General features: G+C 50.1%; 1 protein-coding gene across 2 annotated transcripts in view; it reads right to left on the minus strand.

Moving 5' to 3' along the window:
• LOC119966625 (uncharacterized abhydrolase domain-containing protein DDB_G0269086-like) overlaps positions 1-24617 on the minus strand; it is a 229516-nt gene that overhangs the window by 107624 nt on the left and 97275 nt on the right. For both annotated transcript variants that reach the window (XM_038798629.1, XM_038798628.1), the window contains exon 18: positions 8219-8254. In XM_038798629.1, coding sequence (XP_038654557.1) covers positions 8219-8254 — 36 coding nt within the window. The remainder of the gene's footprint in view (positions 1-8218; positions 8255-24617) is intronic.

Raw genomic sequence — 24617 nt, forward strand, 5'->3', positions numbered from 1 at the left:
TCCCCCCTTCCCTTCTGAGCCACAGAACCAGACTCAGTGCCAGAGACCTGGCCGCTAGGGCCTTCCCCCGGTAGGTCATCATCCCCACCCCCAACAGCATCCAAAACGGTATACTTGTTTTGAAGGGGAACGGCCACGAGGGATCCCTGCATGTCTGCCTGTTTGTTTTCCTTCCCCTGACTGTAACCCAGCTACTCTTGTCCTGTACCTTGGGTGTGGCTACCTCCCTGTAATTCTTCTCTATTACCCCCTCTGCCTCCCGGATGATCCGAAGTTCATCCAGCTCCAGCTCCAGTTCCCTAACATGGTCTCTGAGGAGCTGGAGTTGGGTGCACTTCCCGCAGGTATAGTCAGCGGGGACACCGGTGGTATCCCTCACCACCCACATACTACAGGAGGAGCATGCAACTGCCCTAGCCTCCATCCCCTCTGATCTTACAGAATATAGCTGCCCTGTGAACCAACTGGACCTCCGCCTTCCGATTCTGCTCCCAGTCAGCTGTACTCTCTGTAAACTCCTGGCTCCCTTCTCGCTCTTTGAGGAAATGTAGGAAATGAAATGGAAAGGAGCACCTTACTCCCTCCTCGCCTAACTCCCTGAGTCACCAAACTCTCACTATAGCACTCAAATGCACCCAAATTCAGCACTCAATCAGTCACCAAACTCTCACTATAGCACTCAAATGCACCCAAATTCAGCACTCAATCAGTCACCAAACAACTCTCACTATAGCACTCAAATGCACCCAAATTCAGCACTCCGTGCAAACAATGTCTGCACTGTAGCTGGCTCACATTTACACTGTGTGACTCGCCTCTGAAAACTGGCCTAATCCAATGAACTAATTAACAAGTACCAGCTGCAAGTGGCTACAAGTAGAACCTTTGTTTAAAGCTGATTGAAAATTCACCTTCTTCTAAACCAAACAGCAACTTTGAAGTGAATTAACCAAAGGAATAGCTTCAGCTTGGACTCAGAGCTCAAAGCTCCTTTTCTTCTTGTGCGTTCTGCCTCTTCCCCAACACCCAACCCTACCCTGCCCCACCTTCTATCCTCCCAGCCCTGTGCCTGAGGTGGGAGTGGGACAACCTGGGGCCTATTGCTGTAGGCCCCCTCCCGGGGTGAAGGCCCTGCCCCACCTTCTATCCTCCCAGCCCTGTGTCTGAGGTGGGAGTGGGACAACCTGGGGCCTATTGCTGTAGGCCCTCTCCCGGGGTGAAGGCCCTGCCCCCTGCCTTCTATCCTCCCAGCCCTGTGCCTGTGGTGGGAGTGGGACAACCTGGGGCCTATTGCTGTAGGCCCTCTCCCGGGGTGAAGATCCCGCCTTCTGTCCTCCCTCCCCTCTGCCTGGAGTGGGAGTGGGACCACGAAGGATACGGACTTTGTTTTGCCCCCCCCTCCCCCCAGGGCTGTGTGGACCGAGGACTTGGTTTTGGGCCCTCACAGGGCTGAAGGGTATTGTCCACCCCCCCCCCCCCCCCCACTACCTTTTACCACCTGTGACGGGCGTGGGGCAGCCTGGGACATTGTTTTAGTCCCCTCAAGGGCTGGAGAATTCTGCCCCGCTCTGCTGCCCTACTCTGCTGCCCCGCTCTGCTGTCCCTCTGCTGTCCCTCTGCTGTCCCTCTGCAGCACCTTCCCTTGTGGCACCTGCTGTTAAGGTGCCACACCCCCCCCCCCCACCCCCCCTACTATTCTGATACACGGCCGTGCCATACCAGGAGTGGGCATGGCTAGCACCTCAGGGGCATCCTCCACTCTGTCGGGTGTGGGGCAGCCACATATTTATGCGGGGGAGTCAGAGGGGTGGGAGGACAGAGGGCAGGATCCTCTCGATCCTCCACTGCCTCCGCGCCCCCAACGCCCTTCCGCCTACTAACGCGGCAGCTGGGGGTGAAGTGTTATGCCCCCATTACCATGACTATCGAGGTGTGCACCCGTGCGATGGCCGGGGTTGTTGGCCCCTCGGCCTTCGTAGCCGCCTCAAGTGGGTACGGCAAGGCCGTGTTTTTCCTGCGGGCCGAGCAGGCGGCCCACCGGGCCTTGGAAAGGGGGCTCACGGTGGGCGGGACACACGTGGGGGTGGACCCGCTGGAGGCACCCGGCGAACGTGTTGTTTTATCCAACGTCCCACCCTACCTCCCCTCTGAGCTCCTCCTCCCCCATCGCAACCTCCAGGGGGAGGTCAGGTCCCGGGTGGCACCGCTGACGCCCGGCCTTCGGGACACCTCCCTCCGCAATGTATACTCCTTCCGGCGTCAGGTTTTTGTCCGCCTGACCCGGGAGGAGGTCACGGAGGGAGGTTTTGTGATCTCCCACCAAGGGAGCCATGCCTGCAGGGGGTTGGGGCATATTGACCGTAACTGCTCCACCCTAACGGCCGCTGCCAACACCACCTCCAGGGCGGCCACGGCTGGCACTGCCCCCCTCTCCTCTACCACCTCTTCGTCCGCCCAGCAGCCGGACCCGAACAACTGGCGGGGGTGGAGGGGGAGCCTCCGCTTGACCAGCGACAGTCGAGAAAAGCTAAACGCGCGGCAGTACGGCAGTCAGACCGGGCCCTCCAGGACCTAGGCCTGGCCCCGGCCGCTGTCCCCGTGTCCATCCAGTCCAGCTCAGAGGCTGCAGCCTCATCTCGGGACACCGCCTCCCTGGAACAACCTGAAGGGCCTGGAGGGCGGCGGTCACACTGTATACTGCCCCGAGGCGGAGTGGGATCCGGCCTCCTCACAGTCCCAGGGGCCGGGCGATGTGGAGGGGGGGGGGGGGGGGTGCTGCAGAGGGCTCTCTGACGATGTGGAGGGGGGGGTGCTGCAGAGGGCTCTCTGACGATGTGGAGGGGGGGGTGCTGCAGAGGGCTCTCTGGCGATGTGGAGGAGGGGGGGGGGGCGCTGCAGAGGGCTCTCTGACGATGTGGAGGGGGGGGGTGCTGCAGAGGGCTCTCTGGCGATGTGGAGGGGGGGGGCGCTGCAGAGGGCTCTCTGACGATGTGGAGGGGGGGGTGCTGCAGAGGGCTCTCTGGCGATGTGGAGGAGGGGGGGGGGGCGCTGCAGAGGGCTCTCTGACGATGTGGAGGGGGGGTGCTGCAGAGGGCTCTCTGGGGATATGGAGGCCGTGCAGCAAGGCGATCCCGCCCCAACCCCACCTCGTAAACACCACCTGTCCGGGAAGGAGGAGGTGGTGGATCTCACCGCCCCCTCCCCGAGCGAGTGGGGGTGGGTGACTCCGGTACTGGTTCCCATCCCCCTCACTCCCAGCCCGGTTAAAAAGAAGAGTAAAGCCAGGGAGGCCTTTGAGGCTCCCAAGGCGTTTGGGCTGCTGTCGTACCCTGAGCAGGGAGAGCCGGGGCCGGGCGGAGACATGACCCCCGAGGGCTCGTTCCGCCTGGTGGCGTTTTACTCCCCGGTCACTTCCTCTTGTTCGTTGCCAGAGGCCGGCGGCAGCCACCAGAGCCCCTACATACTCGGGCCATGGTGGGTTGCGGCGAAGAAGGCTCCCCGTTCTCTATGCCAAAGCAGAGGATGTCAGGGAGCCCAGGATCCATCCCGGAGCTGCTTCCGGAGATCTTCCCGGATCTCTCATTGGGCCCGGCGTTGGCAGCGTGGGCGGTGTTGGAGCTGCCACCATCCACGGGCCCAGAACCACGGGAGCAGCCTGCGAGGGACCAGCCTGAGGACGATCTGGGGGGTGGGATCAACTCGGGCCTGGGTCTAGCTGGTGGGGCCGTGTTGCCCGCCGCACTCCATGTGGCGGGGGACTCGGGCTCAGGCGATGACCGCTCGGAGGAGGAAGGCTGCCCGGTGACGGGTGAGGAGGAGGATTTAGATGCTCTCTGCAGCAAGGCAGAGGGTGCACTCACACCCGGCACTGAGTCTCCCCTCATCCCCTCAGGGGAGCTCCGAGCACTGAAAAGCATCACGGTCACCAGGACTGTGTGTGGCTGGCCCTGGACAGCTGGGGAAATCTGGGGTTGCTCTCGGGTCCCCCCGCGTCTATGCCAGAGAGGCGTGGGAGTTCAATCAGGACCAAGGGGAGCAGCGCCAAACTGTTCTGTTCCTCGCGGGGCTCCTGAGGGAGTGGAGGGGGGGCGACGACCCTCTACATCCTCCGTACAATGAGGTGATTGGTGAAGGACACGCGCTACAACTGACATGGAGGTAACCATAACCAGCCTCAACATCAACAGCAGCAAGAACGAACATCGCCGTTTCCAGTCTTCTCTGTCCTTAGGGACGGAAAGTACGGGGTGTGCTTCCTGCAGGAAACCCACGCCATTCCGGGGGATGAAGCTCAGTGGTCCCTGGAGTGGCAGAGGGGAGTCTTCATGAGTCACTTGGCCCCACGTTCGGGCCGGGTGACTATCTTGTTGGCTCCACATTTTCAGCCAGAGATCTTGGGAGTCAAGGAGCCAGTGCCAGGCCGTCTGCTGCATTTAATGGTCCGCAACAGGGATGTGGTGCTTCACTTTGTGAATGTCTACGCTCCCCAGGCCGGGCCGCTGCAGGCGACGTTCTACGAAAAAGTGTCCACTCTTCTGGGCACCATCGCGGTGAGCGAGTGCATCGGCCTGGGAGGGGATTTTAATTGCACTGGAGGACCGTCGTGGAGTCCCGCACAGCTCGCCGGCGGTGGTGAAGTTGAGGGACCTGGTTAGGTCCTTCGACTTAGTGGATGTCTGGTGGACTCTCCATCCTAAAGTGCGGGCGTACATCTTTGTGGGTCCTCCATTCAGAGCCTCCAGGATCGACCGTCTTTACATTTCCAAGACGTACTTGCCCAGCGTTCTGACGGCCTCTGTGGGGCAGGTGCCGTGCTCGGATCAGCACCTGTTGTGTGCCGGGGCTCGCCCCGTCCCGCACTCAGACACGGTCCGCGTACTGGCACTTTAACAACCTGCTGCTGGGGGACGAGCTTTTTCTGGACTCGTTTCGCTGTTTCTGGGCTGGCTGGAGAAGGAAGCGGGGTGGCTTCCCCTCCTGGAGGTTATGGTGGGACGTGGGCAAGACTCACGTACATGAGGTCGCGTATCCGTCTCCTGACGGACATGGACGCGGCTCCCCCTTTCTTCTACTCGCTGGAAAGAGGATGCGGGGCCTGTCGGCAGATTTCTACGCTGCTGGCCAACGACGGGTCCCTCGACTCGGATCCGGAGGGGGTCAGGACCCTGGTTAGGGACTTTTATTCCAACCTCTTCTCTCCGGATCCGTCCAGCGAGGACGCTTGCAGAGTTCTGTGGGAGGATCTGCCGCAGGTCGGCGCGGAGGGAGCCAGGAGGCTCAATCAAATCATCAACCTCCAAGAGCTGACCAGCGCCCTGGACAGCTTGTCAAGGGGAAAGACCCCAGGGCTGGGCGGGCTGACCGTGGAGTTCTTCAGGGCGTTCTGGGACGTCCTGGGGAGCGACAACGCGGGGGTCGTGGGGGAATGTATCGCGACCAGGGAGATGCCCCTTTCGAGGCACAGGGCCGTCATTGCCCTGCTGCCCAAGAAAGGGGATCTCCGCCTACTTAAAAACTGGCAACCGGTCTCCCTCTTCAGCATGGATTACAGAATCTTTGCCAAGGTGATGTCTTTACGCCTTGGCCCCGTGCTGGACCACATGATCCATCCTGACCAGTCCTACACAGTCCCGGACCGAACCATTTATGATAACATCCATCTGGTCTGGGACTTAATTCATTTTACCCAGAGGACGGGTATGTCGAGCGCCTTCCTGTCTCGAGTATTTGCTTGGGACTCTACGAGCTTTCACTTTCTCGCCCGGAGCCGATTACTGTACGCTCCCTCGGAGTATCTGCTTAAGGTTAACGGGTCCCTGACGGCGCCCCTTCGCTTTGGGAGAGGAGTGGGTCAGGGCTGCCCGTTGTCTGGCCAACTTTATTCCCTCTGCGTGGAGCCTTTCCTGCACGTCCTGCAGAGGAGGTTGTCAGGGCTGGTTCTGCGCGAGCCGGACATGGAGGTCGTACTCTCGGCTTATGCTGTATACTCCGCCGCGTCTTCTGCTCGGTTCAACTGGGCTAAATGTTCCGGATTCCTGGTCAGTCTGTGTCGGATGGACCCCCTCCCAGAGGAGCTCAGGCCCTTCAGCTTGAGCCCGACCAACAACCTCTACTTGAGAGTCCACCTTTGCCCGGCAGAGGAAGCCTGGCCGGCGAACTGGCAGGAGCTGGAGACCAAGGTCACCACTAGCCTGAGACGCTGGACTGGAGTGCTCCGAGTGCTTTCCCATAGGGGATGAGTTCTCGTCATAAACCAGCATCCTCCACGATGGTGTGCCCTGGCGACGTATTTCTTCCGCCAGGTTCACAGCCTGAACTACGACGTGCAGCTCCTGTCCGTTGACCGGAATGGTCTTTGGAACTCTTTGTTGGCGCTGCCCGTTTTGTACCAGGACCTTCTCAAAGTCTGGATCATGGTCGCCACGCGCCGCAGCTCTTCCCCGTCAGGAGTAGCGGCTGTCGTAAGGGAGCCGCTGCTCAGGAATCCCCACCTCCGCACCTCCGCCAATATCCATTCAGGTGGCTGGCGGAGCGGAGGGCTGTGGATGCCGGGGTGACCAGGATCGGGGACGTGCTGGGTGGCGGAGGGGTGGGCTGGATGACACTCTCCGAGCTTGCCAGGCGAGGAGCAGTGTCTGTCCGGTGTGTGACCAATGTTATCCAAGGCCTCAAAATGTTCGTGCTCGGCCCCATGGGCACACTTGGACTCAGGTTGGCGCGGTTGTGCGGCGGCATCCCGTCTGCGCGGACCCCTGCTCGGACATAATTCCACATTGGTCCCAAACCCCGGAACCCCCCTCCCGGGTGCTGGTGCCCCCCAGCCCCAGCCGCCTCGCGGAAATACCCTTCGTGCCCTTTCGCACTGCACGGAGGGATATCCTGTACGGCCTGCTGTTGCACACCTTCCACCCCCTTGCCCTTGCCCGCCGCCCGGACACGCCTTGGCATGCCTCGTTGTTGCCCGGCGGCGGAGCTCCCCACTGGAGGTCCCTCTACGGAGGTGTCCTCTTCATAAAACTAGGGGACCTGGGGTGGAGGGTGCTGCCATGGCAGTGCCGTACACCCATCATTTAAATCACTTCATGGCTTTGCCAGAGATCTGCCACTTTTGAGGCCTGGTGGAGACCGTGGAGCACATTTATGTTGTCTGTCCTGGGCTGCATTCCCTGTTTGTTTTCTTGACAGCGTTGTTGTTGAGGTTTTCTTTGCACTTCAGCCCCACGCTCCTGATCTACGGACATCCAATGCGGAGGGGGGCGGGGAGGGCGGTGGACCTCCTTGTGAACCTGCTCCTGGGCCTTGCCAAAATTGCCATTTATAGGTCCAGGCAGAGGGGTGACCGAGGGGGTCGTCCAGCCTGACTGTCTGCCCATTTTCCGCGGCCTGGTTCGCGGCTGGGTGTCCCTGGAGCGGGGGCATGCGGTGTCCACGGGCACACTCAAAGCCTTCCGTGCTCGGTGGGCACCGCAGGGGGTTGGATTGCCTTATCGACCCCGATTTTCACACTCTAATTTGACGGGTTTTTGATAAGTTTTTGTTTCCTTTCTCCTTTTTGGGCTGAGCTCCACTCATTGTTTTAGGGCCCTCGCCTCTTTTGTTTTATCTATCAGTTACTTTATGTTCTTTTGCTTGGTTGTCACACCCAGCATCACGCCAGTGTCAGTGGTGGATGCTGGCTTAACTCCTGTACGTGTAGATAAACGTACAGGTCATCAATTCACGAAGAAACACCAGAGAAACCAAAAAAAATTAAAAAGGAAAAACACAGAAACAAAAATATTTTTTATTTGTTAAGGTCTAAACTAAACAGCAACTTTTAAGTTAATTAACTAAAGAAAAGAAAGACTAGACTTTAGATAAAAATGAACCCTGAATAACCCTCAGTCACCAAACTCTCCCTATAGCACTCAAATGCACCCAAATTCAGCACTCAGTGCAAACAACATTTAACGAGGGATTGCAGCTGAAGTATTTCCCACTATTTTTCAGTCATTGCACATTGGAAAAGTTTAGAACATGATGGCGTATGTTAAATGGCTTTTACATAGATAACGGGAAACTGAATTGAAAATCAAAATCAGCAAAGCTAAAAATTTATAACGTAATCATTGAAACCAAAGATGACCCCACATAGGCCGGCTACAGGTTCAAAATCCTAATGCAGTTTCTCATGTTAGTTAATTTATTGATTCATTTATTAATTCATTCAATTACTTACGTCTTTTGAGTTCAGCTGCTTCACGTTTAATTTTTCCTGTTAACAAAAAATTGAAGTAGAGTTTTAATCCCTTATGTTGTTCAAATAACTGGTGTTGGAAATTCTAAACTTTGTGTGATAAAACAGTAAACATTTATACACAAGTGTGTAAGACAGACAATTTACATGTATAAACAGTGCTTTCACGACACTTCCAGTAAACAGAAAACGCTGGAATGGGAACACCTCGAAGGCATTTCGTTAGCTGAAAATTTTAAAGGTTGCTTTTTAATATTGTAAACTGTTATGTTTGAATGAAAGACCAAACATTCAGCACCATTCGCAACTCCTTGATTACCAAAGCAGTCCATGTCCAAATTCAGCAATGATATGGAGATGCCTGTGTTGGACTGGGGTGAGCACAGTAAGAAGTCTTACAACACCAGGTTAAAGTCCAACAGGTTTGTTTCGAATCACTAGCTTTCGGAGCACTACCAGAAACATATATACAGGCAAAATCAAAGATGCCGTACGATACTTTGAATGCGAGTCTTTGCAGGTAATTAAGTCTTTACAGGTCCAGACGGAGCAACTAGAGAGAGGGGTAATGACAGGTTAAAGAGGTGTGAAATGTCTCAAGCTAGGACAGTTGGTAGGATTATTATAGACCTCCAGATAGACAGTGGGTCATTGAAGAGCAAATAAGTGCGCAATTCTTGGAGGTGTGTAAAAATAGTAACAATAGGGTAACTACATTAAGTCATTCTGACTTTCTCAACATTATTTGGGATAGTCACATGGCATGATCTAACTGAAATGGAACAGAGTTCTGTGACAAGCGTGTTTAGCCGGGTGTTTCTATCGGGGCTCTGGTTGTATTTGGAGCCTCAGCGGGGAACAATCCGACGTTCAGCTCTACTTGCTGGAACTCCTCAGTGCAGAAGGAGATCGGGATGTTATTTCAGCTGACGCCCCCCCGATCTCTTGACCCCCAACTCACTTATAAGGGGGTCCTTGGCACCCCCCCCCCCCCCCCCACCCACACAAGGCCCCCCTGGGCTCAATTTCCGTTGTGTGAAAAATAGCAGCTTGGCACCAGCAGCCTGACCGTGTCCCAGCCAGACGACAGTACCACCTGGGCACCTTGGCAGCGGCAGGCTGGCACCCAAGTAGCACTGCCAAGGTGAAATGAAATGAAATGAAAATGGCTTATTGTCACGAGTAGGCTTCAATGAGGTTACTGTGAAAAGCCCCTAGTCGCCACATTCCGGCGCCTGTTCGGGGAGGCTGGTACAGGAATCGAACCATGCCGCTGGCCTGCCTTGGTCTTCTTTAAAAGCCAGCGATTTAGCCCAGTGTGCTAAACCAGCCCCAGCGTGCCACACCGTCCAGAGGGCAAACACCTGGGGGCCTCCTGTCCCCTGGGAGACACCCCCCCCCCCACAAGTGCCATTCCATCTGGCCCCATTTGTGAAGACCAGCATTGAACTGTGCTCGCCCAAGGTCACCAAGACAAAGGGGTTAGATTCCAGGGCCTCGATAGATCAGGCGAGAGCATATTAGAGCGAGTCAGAGCGAGTGGGATTTAGGGGCAGCACGGTAGCACAGTGATTAGCACAATTGCTTCACAGCTCCAGGGTCCCAGGTTCGATTCCCGGCTTGGGTCACTGTCTGTGCGGAGTCTGCACGTTCTTCCCAGTGTGTGCGTGGGTTTCCAAAGATGTGCAGGTTAGATGGATTGGCCATGATAAATTGCCCTTAGTGTCCAAAATTGCCCTTAGTGTTGGGTGGGGTTACTGGGTTATGGGGATAGCGTGGAGGTGTGGTTTTGGGTAGGGTGCTCTTTCCAAGAGCCGGTGCAGACTCGATGGGCTGAATGGTCTCCTTCTGCACTGTAAAAATTCTATGATTCTATGATAAATTCTATGAGACTAACTTTAATGTGCAGATTTTCAAAATGTTGATCCCGCCCACAGTGTTAAGGGCTTAGATGGAGTGGAGTTCTTAAAATATATACAGGAGAACTTTTTAGGTCAATATCGAGAGGGTCCAACAGGAGACAGTGGAGGGCTGGACCTAATTCTGGGAATGAAGCCGGACAGATGGTTGAGGTGGTGATGCGGAGCATTTTAGTGACAGCGACCACAACATGGTACAATTTAAGCTTGGTATGGACAAAGCAATGGACAAGGTGCAAAAAAGAGGTTTTGGATTGGGAGAGAGCGGATTTTAGTAAAATAAGGCAGGATCTGGCCAAGGTGGACTGGAAAGATTACTGGGGAAACCTATAATAATAATAATCTTTATTGTCACAAGTAGGCTTACATTGAAACTGCAATGAAGTTACTGTGAAGTTACCTACCGAAGAGCATTCAAAAAGGAAATGGGGAGGGTACAGTCCCAATATGTTCTCTTGAGGGTAATAGGAAGGTGTAACAAACCCAGAGAACCAGGGATGACCAGAGACATTCAGGATACGATGAGAAGGAAAAGAGAGGCTTTTAACAAGTATAAGGGGAGCAGAAGCATTAGTGGAGTATAGAAAGTGCAGGATGGAGCTTAAGAAATCAATTAGGAGAGCAAACAGGAGTTCAAAGACATGCAGGTTAGGTGGATTGGCCATGATAAATTGCCCTTAGTGCCCACAAAAGGTGAGGTGGGGTTATTGGGTTACGGGGATAGGGTGGAAGTGAGGGTTAAATGGGTCGGTGCAGACCCGATGGGCCGAATGGCCTCCTTCTGCACTGTTTGTTCTATATGAGAAAGCGCTGGCTGGTAAAAGTAGGGAAAATCCCAAGATATTCTCTCAGTATATCAATGGGAAGAGGATAACCAGGGAGAGAGCAGGGCCCATTAAGGACCAAGGGGGAAATCTGTGGGTGGAGCCAGGGGACATTGGTAGGGTGGTGAACAAATATTTCGCATTGGTCTTCAAAAAAGGGAGACTTATTAAGAAGGCAAATGCATATAGGATACAGGGTGATTTGATAAGATGGATCGAAAAGTGGCTCAGCGGTCGGAGACAGAGGATGATGATTGACGGCTGCTATAGTGTCTGGAAACCAGTTACCAGTGGTGTACCATAGGGATCTATGGTGGGCTCCCTATTGTTTGCCATTTATACAAATGACATAGATGACTATGTGGGGGGGCTAGGATCAGTAAGTTTGCGGATGATACAAAGATTGGCCGGGTGGTTAACAGTGAGGTTGAGTGGCTATGGTTACAGGAAGATATAGACGGGATGGTCAAATGGGAGAATAAGTGGCAGATGGAATTTAACCTTGAAGTATGAGATGACAAACCTTGGAAGGGTTCTGTTACAAGGAAGTATATTATGAAAGGTCTGACACTGGAAAGTGCCGAAGAACAAAGGGACCTTGGCGTGTTTGTCTATAGATCTCGGAAGGTAAACGGGCAAGTTAATAGGGTGGTCAAAAAGGCATTTGGACACTTACTTTTATCAACGGGGCACAGATTACAAAAGCAGGGAGGTCATGATGGAGGTGTATAGGACAGCTGGAGTACTGTGTGCAGTTCTGGTCGCACATTTTACGAAGGATATGATTGCACTGGAGGGGCTGCAGAGAAGATTTGCCAGAATGTTGCCTGGGATGGAACGTTAAAGTTTCCCATGGCAGGATGATGGACAAAGTGAAGTTGTATGGGGTTCAGGATGTAGTAGCTAGATGGATAAAGAACTGGCTGGGCAACTGAGAGTCGTGGTGGAAGGGAGTGTCTCAAAACGGAGAAGGGTGACTAGTGGCGTTCCACAGGGATCTGTGCTCAGACCACTGTTGTTTGTGATATACATAAATGATCTCGATGAAGGTATAGGTGGTCTGATTAGCAAGTTTGCAGATGATACTAAGATTGGTGGAGTTGCAAATAGCGAGGAGGACTGTCAGAGAATACAGCAAAATATAGATGGATTGGGGAGCTGGGCAGAGAAATGGCAGATGGAGTTCAATCCAGGCAAATGCGAGGTGATGCATTTTGGAAGATCTAATTCAAGAGCGGACTATATGAACAAAGAACAAAGAAAATTACAGCACAGGAACAGGCCCTTCGGCCCTCACAGCCTGCGCCGATCCAATCCTTTACCTAAACCTGTTGCCTATTTTCCAAGGTCTACATCCCTCTGTTCCCCGCCCGTTCATATATCTGTCTAGATGCATCTTAAATGATGCTATTGTGCCCGCCCCTACCACCTCCGCTGGCAAAGCGTTCCAGGCACCCACCACCCTCTGCATAAAAAGCTTTCCACACACATCTCCCTTAAGCCCTTATGGTCAATGGAAGAGTCCTGAGGAAAATTGATGTACAGAGAGATCTGCGAGTTCCGGTCCATTGTACTCTGAAGGTGGCAACGCAGGTCGATTGAGTGGTCAAGAAGGCATACAGCATGCTTTCCTTCATTGGACGGGGTATTGAGTACAAGAGTCGGCAGGTCATGTTACAGTTGTATAGGACTTTGGTTAGGCCACATTTGGAATACTGCGGGCAGTTCTGGTCGCCACATTACCAGAAGGATGTGGATGCTTTGGAGAGGGTGCAGAGGAGGTTCACCAGGATGTTGCCTGGTATGGAGGGTGCTAGCTATGAAGAAAGGTTGAGTAGATTAGGATTGTTTTCATTGGAAAGACGAAGGTTGAGGGGGGACATGATTGAGGTCTACAAAATTATGAGAGGTATGGACAGGGTGGATAGCAACACGCGTTTTCCAAGAGTGTCAATTACAAGGGGTCATGATTTCAAGGTGAGAGGGGGAAAGTTTAAGGGAGATGTGCGTGGGAAGTTTTTTACACAGAGGGTGGTGGATGCCTGGAACGGTTTGCCAGCGGAGGTGGTAGAGGCGGGCACGATAGCATCATTTCAGATGCATCTAGACAAATATGAACAGGCGGGGAACAGAGGGAAGTAGATCCTTGGAAAATAGGCAACAGGTTTAGATAAGGGATCTGGATCGGCGCAGGCTGGGAGGGCCGAAGGGCCTGTTCCTGTGCTGTAATTTTCTTTGTTCCTTGTTCTTTGTTCTAAACCAGGAATACACAGGTTGTCAGAGGAGGAAAGGTCGGAGAGGCTAGGTTTGTATCACCCGGAGTTTAGAAGAGCGAGAGGCAACTTGATTGAAAACTTTCAAATCCTGAGAGGTCTTAATTGGGTGAATGTGGAGAGGATATTTCCTTTCACATGTTAATCTAGAACTGGGGGTTCCTGTTTAGAACGAAGGGGTCGCTCGTTTGAGACGGAGATGAGGGAGCGGGATTCTCCGTTTCTGAGACTAAGTGTTGACGCTGGCACAGAATTTGTGGACTTTCACGACAGCAAAACTGGCGCTGAACCTGGATCGATTCAGCAACTTTGGAGGGGCTAGCACTGGTGCCACGTGAAACACAATCGATTCCAATAAAAATTGGTGTGGGATTCGCCAGGTCCTTGATTGACACTCAGGAGTCTGACACGATGTAGCTGCATATGCACACCACTAGAGAATAGAGTCATAGAATTCCTAACGTACAGAAGGAGGCCATTCAGCCTGTCAAGTCTGCACCGACCCTCTGAAGGTGTACTTCACGAAAGTGTTATGGGCCAGGGTTTAGAGAACCCCAAAGTGTATCATGGAGTTCACCTGACCCACAACTTTTAATAGGTTGTGGTATGGAGAGCACACGGCCGACTCTACAGGTGTGGTACAGCAGAAATGGAAAAGTATTTTTGAAAGCAAAACAATGTTTATTCTATGAACTCAAGATAACCTTTTTAAAACATACAGTGAACATCTTAGCAACCATTAATTCAAATACAACCCCCAAAGAATACAACACGAAGTAATCCTTTAAGCTTTCCTTTTAACATCCATAAGACTTAAAACACACCCTGCAGCAAACAGCCTAAAACAAAAGTAAAAAGCTGGCAGACAGCCCAGCTCCACCCACTCTCTGACATCACTGCAATAAAGGTTCATAAAGGTACTCTCACTACAGATATTTATATACATACCCATTTATAAACACCCATTTCTTAAAGGTACTCTCACATGACACCTCCCCCCAAGAAACAAAAATAAACCATCAACTTCAAGATGGTTTCATTTTTCACCTTTACACTATCCTTTAAGAAATACACACAGTAAATATACTTTTTCGGTTCTAAAAACAACACACGCAAATAGGTATAACAATATAGTCCTTTTTTTCCCGTTTTCTTCCTCCAACTGAAATCCTTCTCGATGCATGACTCTGCATGACCCATCCATTTCTCTACGCCTCAGCATTTCTCTTTAAAGTCAGATACTTCATTTCAATTTGATCACAGAATCCCTTGCAATTCTCCAAAACAGGAGCATTGGTTGTCACAGCTTTCAGGCAGTCAAATGCCTGTTGAAACTCTGCTGTCCATTGAAATTTTCGGCGTTTCTTCAGCAAGTTCATCAGTGGCGCAATCACACTACGAAACTTTTGCACAAATGTTCGATCAAATCCACTCATGCCAAGAAATCGCATTATTTCCCTTTCTCTTGAGGGTATTGAAAACTCCTCAATAACTGTTGGTTTCACATCCCGTGGGACCATTCGACCCTGTCCAATTGTATGGCCAAGGAAAGTGACTTGGGCTTTTCCAAATTCACTTTTGGTTAGGTTTATCACCAAACCCACCTCTTGAAGTCGATCGAATAATTCCATCAGATGTTTAAATGTTCTTACCATGTCTGGCTGCAAATTACCAGATCATCGATGTATACCGCACAATTGGGTAATCCTGAAATGACTTTGTTAGTTAACCGTTGAAATGTGGCTGGGGCGTTTTCCATGCCAAATGGCATAACTTTGAATTGGTATATACCATCTGGAGTCACAAAAGCTGAAATTTCCTTCGCCCTTTCAGATAAAGGTACCTGCCAGTAACCTTTAAGTAAATCCAGTTTGGAAATAAAAGTTGATTGTCCCACTTTCTCAACGCAATCTTCCAAACGTGGGATAGGATAAGAGTCCATTCTTGTAACTGAATTCACCTTTCTATAGTCCACACACAACCGTTGGGCACCGTCTGGTTTAAGTACCATCACTATGGGTGAGCTCCATTGGCTGCAACCCACTTCAATTATGCCATTTTTAACCATATTCTCAATCTCTTTGTTAACCTGTGCCGATTTTAAAGGGTTAAGTCTGCATGGATGTTGTTTGATTGGAACAGCATTTCTCACATCTATATCATGTATAGCCATTTTATCTCTACAAACCTGCCTATGTGATATCAATAACTCTTTCAGGTCAGTCTGTTTTTCCTCTGGAAGGTAACTCAACAATTTATCCCAATTTTTAAGAACATCCTCGTTTTCCAATTTAATTTGAGGTATGTCAAATTCACAGTCATCTGGATTTGGTTCGTCACTTTGAGTTAGAATCATTAAAACCTCCTTTTTCTCTGCTTCCCTTTTCAGCATATTCACATGACACACTCGGTGAGTTTTCCTTCTATCCAACGTTTGTACCACATAATTCATCTCACTTAATTTCCTTTCAACCCGATAAGGTCCACAAAACCTTGCTTTTAAAGGCTCACCTACCACTGGTAACAACACTATAACTTGATCTCCACAGGCAAAACTACAAACTTTGGATTTCTTGTCCGCTACCCATTCCCTCACATTTTGTGCAACTTTTAAATGTTCTCTAGCCAATTCACCTGCTCTATTTAATCATTCCCTAAAATTTGACATGTAATCCAATAATGTAATTTCCGATTTCTCACTCACCAATTTTTCCTTAATCAATTTAAGTGGTCCTCTTACCTCATGACCAAAAATTAATTCAAAAGAACTGAATTTGGTTGACTCATTAGGTGCATCCCTAATTGCAAACAGTACGAATGGAATTCCTTTATCCAAATCCTCTGGATAATCTTGACAATAAGCCCTCAACATTGTCTTTAATGTCTGGTTCCATCTTTCTAATGCTCCCTGCGATTCTGGATGGTACACAGTTCATTTAAATTGTTTTATTCCGAAGCTATCCGTAACTTCTTTGAATAACATTGAGGTAAAATTCGATCCTTAATGTTTATTGTCACAAGTATGAAGTTACTGTGAAAAGCCCCTGGTCACCACATTCCAGCACCTGTTCAGGTAAGCTGGTACGGGAATTGAACCCGCGCTGCTGGCCATGTTCTGCATCACAAATCAGCACTCTGGCCCACTGAGCTAAACCAACCCTTTGCAGAAGCAGATACATTAACGGCGTTCAAAAGGCATCTTGAAAAATACATGGATAGGATGGGTATAGATGCACCAGGAAGTGCTGAGGGTTTTGGCCAAGGGGGTGTTTAGGCATGGAGGGCGAAAGGGCCTGTTCCTGTGCTGTATTGTTCTTTATTCTTTGACTTACTACCAGCTGGCAGGTATCCCACGTCACGTGATAGATCTCTAATGCCACCTGCTGGTGGGAGGTCGTACCAACATCTATGTGACAGATAGACAACGATATACATTGATGTGTACATGCATATCACCACACACCCCTTCCTTTGGAAGTATTAATATTTACACATGTGACTGTGCTTTACACCACATGATATGCATGATAACTTTAAACATATATTGTACACAGTTTATTACAGGTTCAGTCTGTCTGCTTTATGACGTAATCTGGTTGATCTCCTGGGCAATGGCTGAATCGGTGATTATGTTCCACATTCATTTGTTGTTGTTCCAGCTTGTTCCACATTCACTGCTGCAGATGCTTCTCTGATCACTGGCTCTGTTGGGTGGTTTGTGTCCTCTTCAAGTGTTTTGGGATCACATACCAGCTCTTCTGCTGGACTCAACACAAAAGAATGTTGCACTTTTAACAGCGCTCTTTGCTGAACCGCCCTCATTAAGAACCAAAAACTAATATGGACCTGCCTGTTGCAATATCTTTGCCAGCCTTGACTAACCATAAGACCATAAGACATAGGAGCAGAATTAGGCCACTCGGCCCATCGAGTCTGCTCCGCCATTCAATCATGGCTGATATTTTTCTCATCCCCATTCTCCTGCCTTCTCCCCATAATCCCTGATCCCCTTATTAATCAAGAACCTATCTATCTCTGTCTTAAAGACATTCAATTCAATTTGGCCTCCACAGCCTTCTCCGGCAAAGAGTTCGACAGATTCACCACCCTCCGGCTTAAAATATTCCTCCTCATCTCTGTTTTAAAGGATCGTCCCTTTAATCTGAGATGGTGCCCTCTGCTTCTAGTTTTTCCTACAAGGGGAAACATCCTCTCCATGTCCACTCTATCCAGGCCTTGCAGTATCTTGTTCGCTTCAATAAGATCCCCTCTCATCCTTCTAAACTCCAACGAATACTGACCCAGAGTCCTCAACCACTCCTCATACGAAAAGTTCTTCATTCCAGGGATCATTCTTGTGAACCTCCTCTGGACCCTTTCCAAGGCCAGCACATCCTTCCTTAGATGTGGGGCCCAGAACTGCTCACAATACTCCAAATGTGGTATGACCAGAGCCTTATACAGCCTCAGAAGTACATCCCTGGTCTTGTATTCTAGACCTCTTGTCATGAATGGAAATATTACATTTGCCTTCTTAACTGCCGACTGAACCTGCACATTAACCTTAAGAGAATCATAAACAAGGACTCCCAAGACCCTCTGTGTTTCTGATTTCTGAAGCATTTCCCCATTTAGAAAATAGTCTATGCCTAGATTCCTCCTTCCAATGTGCATAACCTCACACTTTTCCACATTGTATTTCATTTGTCACTTCATTGCCCACTCTCCTAGCTTATCCAAGTCCTTCTGCCATTTCTATTGGTATCCTCAAGTCTGAGCGTATCACCTGGTTGCAGTGGCTGGAGCTTCCTTGTGGATCTATCGTAGAACCATTTCTGCCTCCTCTTTTGAAAAAGCATTTCCCGCTCCAGTCCTCAATCCACAGGGTGAGTTGCAATGCAGGGCAGGGTGGTTCGCAGCTGTCTATTCATTAGCAGCTGTGCTGGTGATAGTCCATTGACAAGAGGTGCTGAACGACAAACTCAGAAGCACCAATTCGATGTCTTCATGGCTGTCAATAGCCCTTTTTAGCAGCTGTTTAACAATGTGCACATCTTTTCTCCCTTTGACTGGGGAAATGGAGGACTTGAGGTGATGTGCCTAAAATCATAATGACGGGCAAATCAGTCCACTCATAATTTTTGAAGCAGGGACCATTGTCAGACATAACAATGCTTGTTATACCAGGCCGGGCAAAAAGCGCTTCAGCATGTTGTATATCACACCGAGCAGTTGTGTTTGCTAATTCTGCGACCTCCGGATAATTTGAGAAATAATCAATAACTAAAAGGTAGTCTTTCCCATTGAAGTGGAAAAGATCCATGCCCGCCTTCTGCCACATGCATCGGCTCTTTGCTTTGCTTGCAGTGGAATCTCTGACATGTGTCACAGTGGTCGACCATGCCTACAATGTCACGGGTGATGCCTGGCCAATATATTGTATCCCTGGCCCTGTGCTTTCACTCCTCAATGTCCAGGTGCCCTTCATGAAGCTTCTTCAGCATGAGTGGGCTCAAGGAATGTGGAATCACAATCCCGTGCTGTCGCAGTGGAAGGCCATTCACCTCACTCGATTCTGACCGCACATTGTAGTAACTCGAGGAGGAACCCTTAGGCCATTCTTCTCGAAGACATTTGATTACCTTTTGTAGGACCACGTCCTTGGCTGTTTCTGCCATTATTAGGCGCAACTCCTCATCAGAGACTGGAAGCGATGCAGCAACGAGATTGACATGTTGTTGCACATCCTCATCAACCAGGTGTACCTCTTTCATGCCCGTGGCTCGGGAAAGCGTGTCAGCGACAGTAAGGCGATTGCCTGGTGCATAGATGAGGTCACAATCGTAGAGTTGGAGCTTCATCATGATGTGCTGGATTCCCGGGGACATTTGGCACAAATTCTTCTGCACAATGGATATAAGTGGCCTGTGGTCAGTCTCCACCAGAAACGCCGGAAGCCCATACACACAATCATGGAATTTTTCCAAACCTGTGACTAACCCAAAGCATTCTTTTCAATTTGCACTTCCCTGCGCTCCGTTTTGGACATCGCTCTGGATGCATATGCCCCCAGCAACCAGCTGTTGTCTGCACCCTACTGCAGCAATACTGCTCATAGGCCATCCTGAGACACATGGGTTGAAATTTTTGTCTTTATCGCTGGGTCCAAGAATGTGAGGACTGGCGCTGTTGTCAGCGAGATAGGCAATGTTTGCCGCTGCTGCTCATGTTTGTGAGACCAGTGAAACACTACCGGTGCGATTGTCCGACCCCACGCCGGGTGAGAGAATCGCGGGAGTGGTGGGCGAATCATGCCACGCCGCCCTGGCGCCCCCCACGCGATTCTCCCACCCCCCCCAAAATGGCGTGTCGCGTTTTGCGACAGGCCGCTTGGAGAATCGCCGCTCGCCATTTCTAACGGCAACTGGCGATTCTCCGGCCCGGATGGGCCGAGCGGCCTGCCGAACCCGACCGGTTCACGCCGGCGCCAACAACACCTGGTCGCTGCCGGCGTGAACATCGCACGACCGCTGCATGTGGGGCCTGTGGGGGGAGGAGGGAGGATCGAGCACCACGGGCGTACTCAGGAGGTGTCTGGCCCACTCTTTTCCCTCCGCCGCCCCGCATGATCAAGCCGCCATGTCTTGCAGGGCAGCGGAGGGGAAGACGGCAACCGCGCATGCGCGGGTTGGCGCCGGCTAACCTGCGCATGCGCGGGTGACGTCACTTAGGCGCCAGCGGCCGTGTCATTCCGGCTGTGCCACTTTGACGCAAGCGTCAAGGCCCGGCGCTCGAAATTCATTTGCCGCCACTCCTAGCCCCCAGGGGGGGGGGGGGGGGGGGGGGGGGGGGGAATAGGAGACGAGGAGCGGCATCCGACGCCGGAGTGAAACACTCCGGGTTTCACTCCGGCATTGGTTGTTTGTTTCCCTTTAGGAGAATTTCGCCATACGTCCTTTTATATTGAGTCTTGTAGTTGGGATGTTTTGGAGGCTCGGCTGGGAATAAACCTGCCCACAAAGTTGATCATCCCTAGTATTTGTAAGATGCCCTTTTTATCTGTGGGACGTGGCATTGTCAGAATGACCTTTCACTTTTTGTTATCCAGCTGTGCCGAGAGCCTGTCCCCTAAAACGGTCATGCTGTCAACCCTAATTTGACATTTTGTTTTATTGAGCTTGAGGCCACTATTTTTAACTGTTGTGGGACTCTGAGCAGCTGCCCAACATGCTCCTCGCGTGTGGACCCCCAGATTATGATATCATCGATATAAACGCGGACACCTGATAATCCTTCAACTATGTGCTCTGGCACGATGGAAAATTTCAGATGCCAAAATTATGCCAAACGGCATTCTTGGAAGCAGTAACGCCCAAAGGGCGTGTTAAACGTGCACAGCCTGCTGCTCGATTTGTCCAGCCTTAGCTGCCAGAAGCCTTGTGACGTGTCCAACTTGCTGAAACACGTCGCTCCAGCCATCTCGCATGCTATTTCTTCCCTCTTCAGAATCGGGTAGTACTCCCTCTTGATGTTAAGGTTCAGGATGTTGGGGTCCGTGCAGATATTCAGGTCGCCGTTCCTCTTTTTGACACACACCATAGAGTTAACCCAGTTGGTAGGTTCCTCTATCCACCTGATGTCACCTTCAGTTTGTCCTTCAGCGGAGCAGGTACACGTTTTGGCGGGTGCACAACTCACTTCATATTCTCCTTCAACTGGATGCGGTACATAAAAGGCAGAGTGGCAAAGTCCTGAAATACCTGGCACCGTGGCTGGTTCTGCTGTGCAGGAGGGCAGGAAAAAGAGTGGTAGAGCTATAGTGTTAGGGCATTTGATTGTAAGAAAATAGACAGGCGTTTCTGCGGACGCAAACGAGACTCCAGGAAGGTATGTTGCCTCCCTGGTGCAAGGGTCCTGATGTCTCAGAGCGGCTGCAGGACATTCTAAAGGGGAAGGGTGAACATCGATCTGTCATGGTGCATATGGGCACCAACGATATAGGTAAAAAATGGGTTGAGGTCCTACAAGCTGAATTTAGGGAGTTAGGAGCTAAACTAAAAAGTAGGACCTCAAAGGTAGTAATCTCGGGATTGCTAGCAGTGCCACGTGCTAGTCAGAGTAGGAATGACAGGATAGCCAGGATGAATGTGTGGCTTGAGAGGTGGTACAGGAGGTAGGGACATTGGAACCGGTTCTGGGAGAGGTGGCACCATTGCAAATCGGACGGTCTACACCTGGGTAGGAGTGGAACCAATGGCCTAGGGGAGTTGTTTGCTAGTGCTATTGGGGAAGGTTTAAACAATGTGGCAGGGGGATGGGAACCAATGCAGGAAGTCGGAAGCTAGTAAAGAGAGGATAGAAACAAAAGTCAGTAAGGAGAAAAGTGGAAGGCAGAGAAACAGATTGAACTGTGTTTATTTCAATGCAAGAGGCTGAATGGGCAAGGCAGATGAACTCAGGGCATGGATAGGTACATGAGACTGGGGCATTATAGCTATTACTGAAACATGGCTAAAGGAGGGGAAGGACTGGCAGCTCAATGCTCCAGGCTCCAGATGCTATAGGAAAGATAGAACAGGAGATGGGAGAGGAGGAGGAGTTGCATTTTAAATTAGGAGTATCACGACAGTACAGAGAGAGGACATATCGAGGGTTCGCCCACTGAGTCTATATGGGTAGAACTGTAAAATAAGCAGGGTGAGATCATTTTGATAGGACTGTACTGTAGACCACCAAATAGTCAGCGGGATATTGAGGCGCAAATATGTAAAGAGATTACAGATAGCTGCCATAAAATAGGGTGGTAATAGTTGGGGACTTTAACTTTCCCAACATTAACTGGTTCAGCCATAGCATTAGGGGCTTGGATGAAGAGAAATTTGTCGAGTGCATTCAGGAAGAATTCCTCATTCAATATGTGGATGGCCCGACTAGAGAGGGGGCAAAACTCTTGGGGAATAAGGAAGGGCAGGTGACGGAAGTGTTAGTGAGGGATCACTTTGGGACCAATGACCATAATTCCATTAGTTTTAAGATAGCTATGGAGGGGTAGCATGGTGACACAGTGGGGGAGCCCTGCTGCCTCACTGTGCTGAGGTCCCAGGTTCGATCCCAGCTCTGGGTCACTATCCGTGTGGAGTTTGCACATTCTCCCCGTGTTTTCTTGGGTTTCGCCCCCACAACCTAAAAATGTGCAGGGTAGGTGAATTGGCAATGATAAATTGCCGCTTAATTGGAAAAAAATGAATTGGGTACTCTAAATTTATTTTTTAAAAGAAAGCTGTGGAGAATGATAGTTCTGGCCCAAAAGTTAAAATTCTAAATTGGGGCAAGGCCAATTTCAAGGGTATCAGGCGGGAACTTTCAAAAGTTGATTTGGGTTGCCTATTTGTAGGCAAGGGGACAGCTGGTAAGTGTGAGTCTTTCAAAAAGGTGTTAACTAGAGTTCAGTGTGAGTACATTCCTCTTAGAGTGAAGGGTGAGGCTGGTAGAAGACGGGGACCCAGGCTGACTCAGGATATCGAGGCCCTGGTGAAAGGAAGAAAGAGGCATATGACATGCATAGGCAGCTGGGATCGTGGATCCCTTGAAGAGTATAGGGCTTGTCGGAGTAGAGTTAAGAGAGAAATCAGGAGGGCAAAAAGGGGACATGAGATTGTCTTGGCAGATAAGGCAAAGGAAAATCCAAAGAGCTTTTACAGATACATAAAGGGCAACAGAATGATCAGGGAGAGGGTAGGGCCTCTTATGGATCAACAAGGTCATCTCTGTGCAGATTCACAAGGGATGGGAGAGATCCTAAATGAATATTTCTCGGCAGTATTTACCGTTGGGAAAGGCAGGAATGTTAGGGAAATTGGGGAAATAAAAAGTGATGTCTTTATCTATCTTAATCGAATTAAGATAGATAAATCCCCAGGACATGATGAAATGTATCCCGTGACATTGTGCAAGGCTAGGAATGAAATTGCCGGCCCCCGAGCTGAGATATTTAAATCATTGACAGCCACAGGAGAGGTGCCTGAAGATTGGAGGGTAGCAAATGTTGTGCCCTTGTTTAAGAAGGGCGATAGGGATAAGCCTGGGAACTACAGACCGGTTAGCCTTACTTCTTTAGTGGGTAAATTGTTAGAAGGTATTCTGAGGGACAGGATCTACAGGCATTTAGAGGCAAGGGCTAATTAGGGAAAGTCACCATAGCTTTGTGAGGGGAAAGTCATGTCTCACAAATTTGATTCAGTTTTCTGAAGGGGTAACCAAGAAGGTAGAGGAGGGCAGTGCAGTTGACGTTGTCAACATGGACTTTAGCAAGGCCTTTGACAAGGTACCGCATGGTAGGTTGCTGCATAAAGTTAAATCACATGGAATCCAGGGTGAGGTAACCAATTAGATAAAAAATTGACTTGGCGACCAAAGCCAAAGGGTGGTTGTGGAGGGTTGTTTGTCAAACTGGAGGCCTGTGACCAGCGGTGAGCCTCAGGGATCGGTGCTGGGTCCACTGTTATTTATTATATATATTAATGATTTGGTTGAGAATTTAGGAGGCATGGTTAGTAAGTTTGCAGGTGACACTACGATTGGTGGCATAGTGGACAGTGAAGAAGGTTATATAAGATTGCAACAGGATCTTGACCAATTGGGCCAGTGGACCGATGAATGGCAGATGGAGTTTAATTTAGATAAATGTGAGATGATGCATTTTGGTAGATCAAATCAGGGCAGGACCTACTCAGTTAATGGTAACTCTTCCACAATCTTTTTAGCTGTAATATTACGTACTGGAATGGCCTCTGGATGGCCACATCCATTATAGTCAAAATATATTGATTCCCAATTTTTGTTTCAGGAAGTGGTCCTACGCAATCAATTAGGACCCTTGTAAAAAGGTTCCTGAAATGCTGGAATGGGTATTAAGGGTGATAGTTTTATCACTGCTTGAGGTTTCCCTATCACTAGAATGCGTTACATGATTGACAAAATTTAACTACATCTTTATGTAGTCCAGGCCAATAAAAATGTTTTTGATTTTAGCTTGAGTTTTCCTTATTCCCAAATGACCTCCCACTGGGACCTCATGTGCAACTCGCAACATCTCCTTTCTATACCCTACCGGCAATACTACTTGATGAACTTCTGCCCACTTTTCATAATCTTGCATTTGTAAAGGTCTCCATTTTCTCATCAAGACATCACTTTTATGGTAATAACACTCTGGTATACACTCAGATTCCTCTTCCGTTTATGCTTTCTGATACATCCGTTCATTTCTACATCTTTCTGTTGTAACTCTGCCAATTTTCCTGAACTAAAAATATCCGCCTCATCCTCCAACTGTTCTTGTTCTTTTTCAACCATCTGATCAAAA

Source organism: Scyliorhinus canicula, chromosome 5, assembly GCF_902713615.1.
Source record: "Scyliorhinus canicula chromosome 5, sScyCan1.1, whole genome shotgun sequence".
Lineage (NCBI taxonomy): Eukaryota > Metazoa > Chordata > Chondrichthyes > Carcharhiniformes > Scyliorhinidae > Scyliorhinus > Scyliorhinus canicula.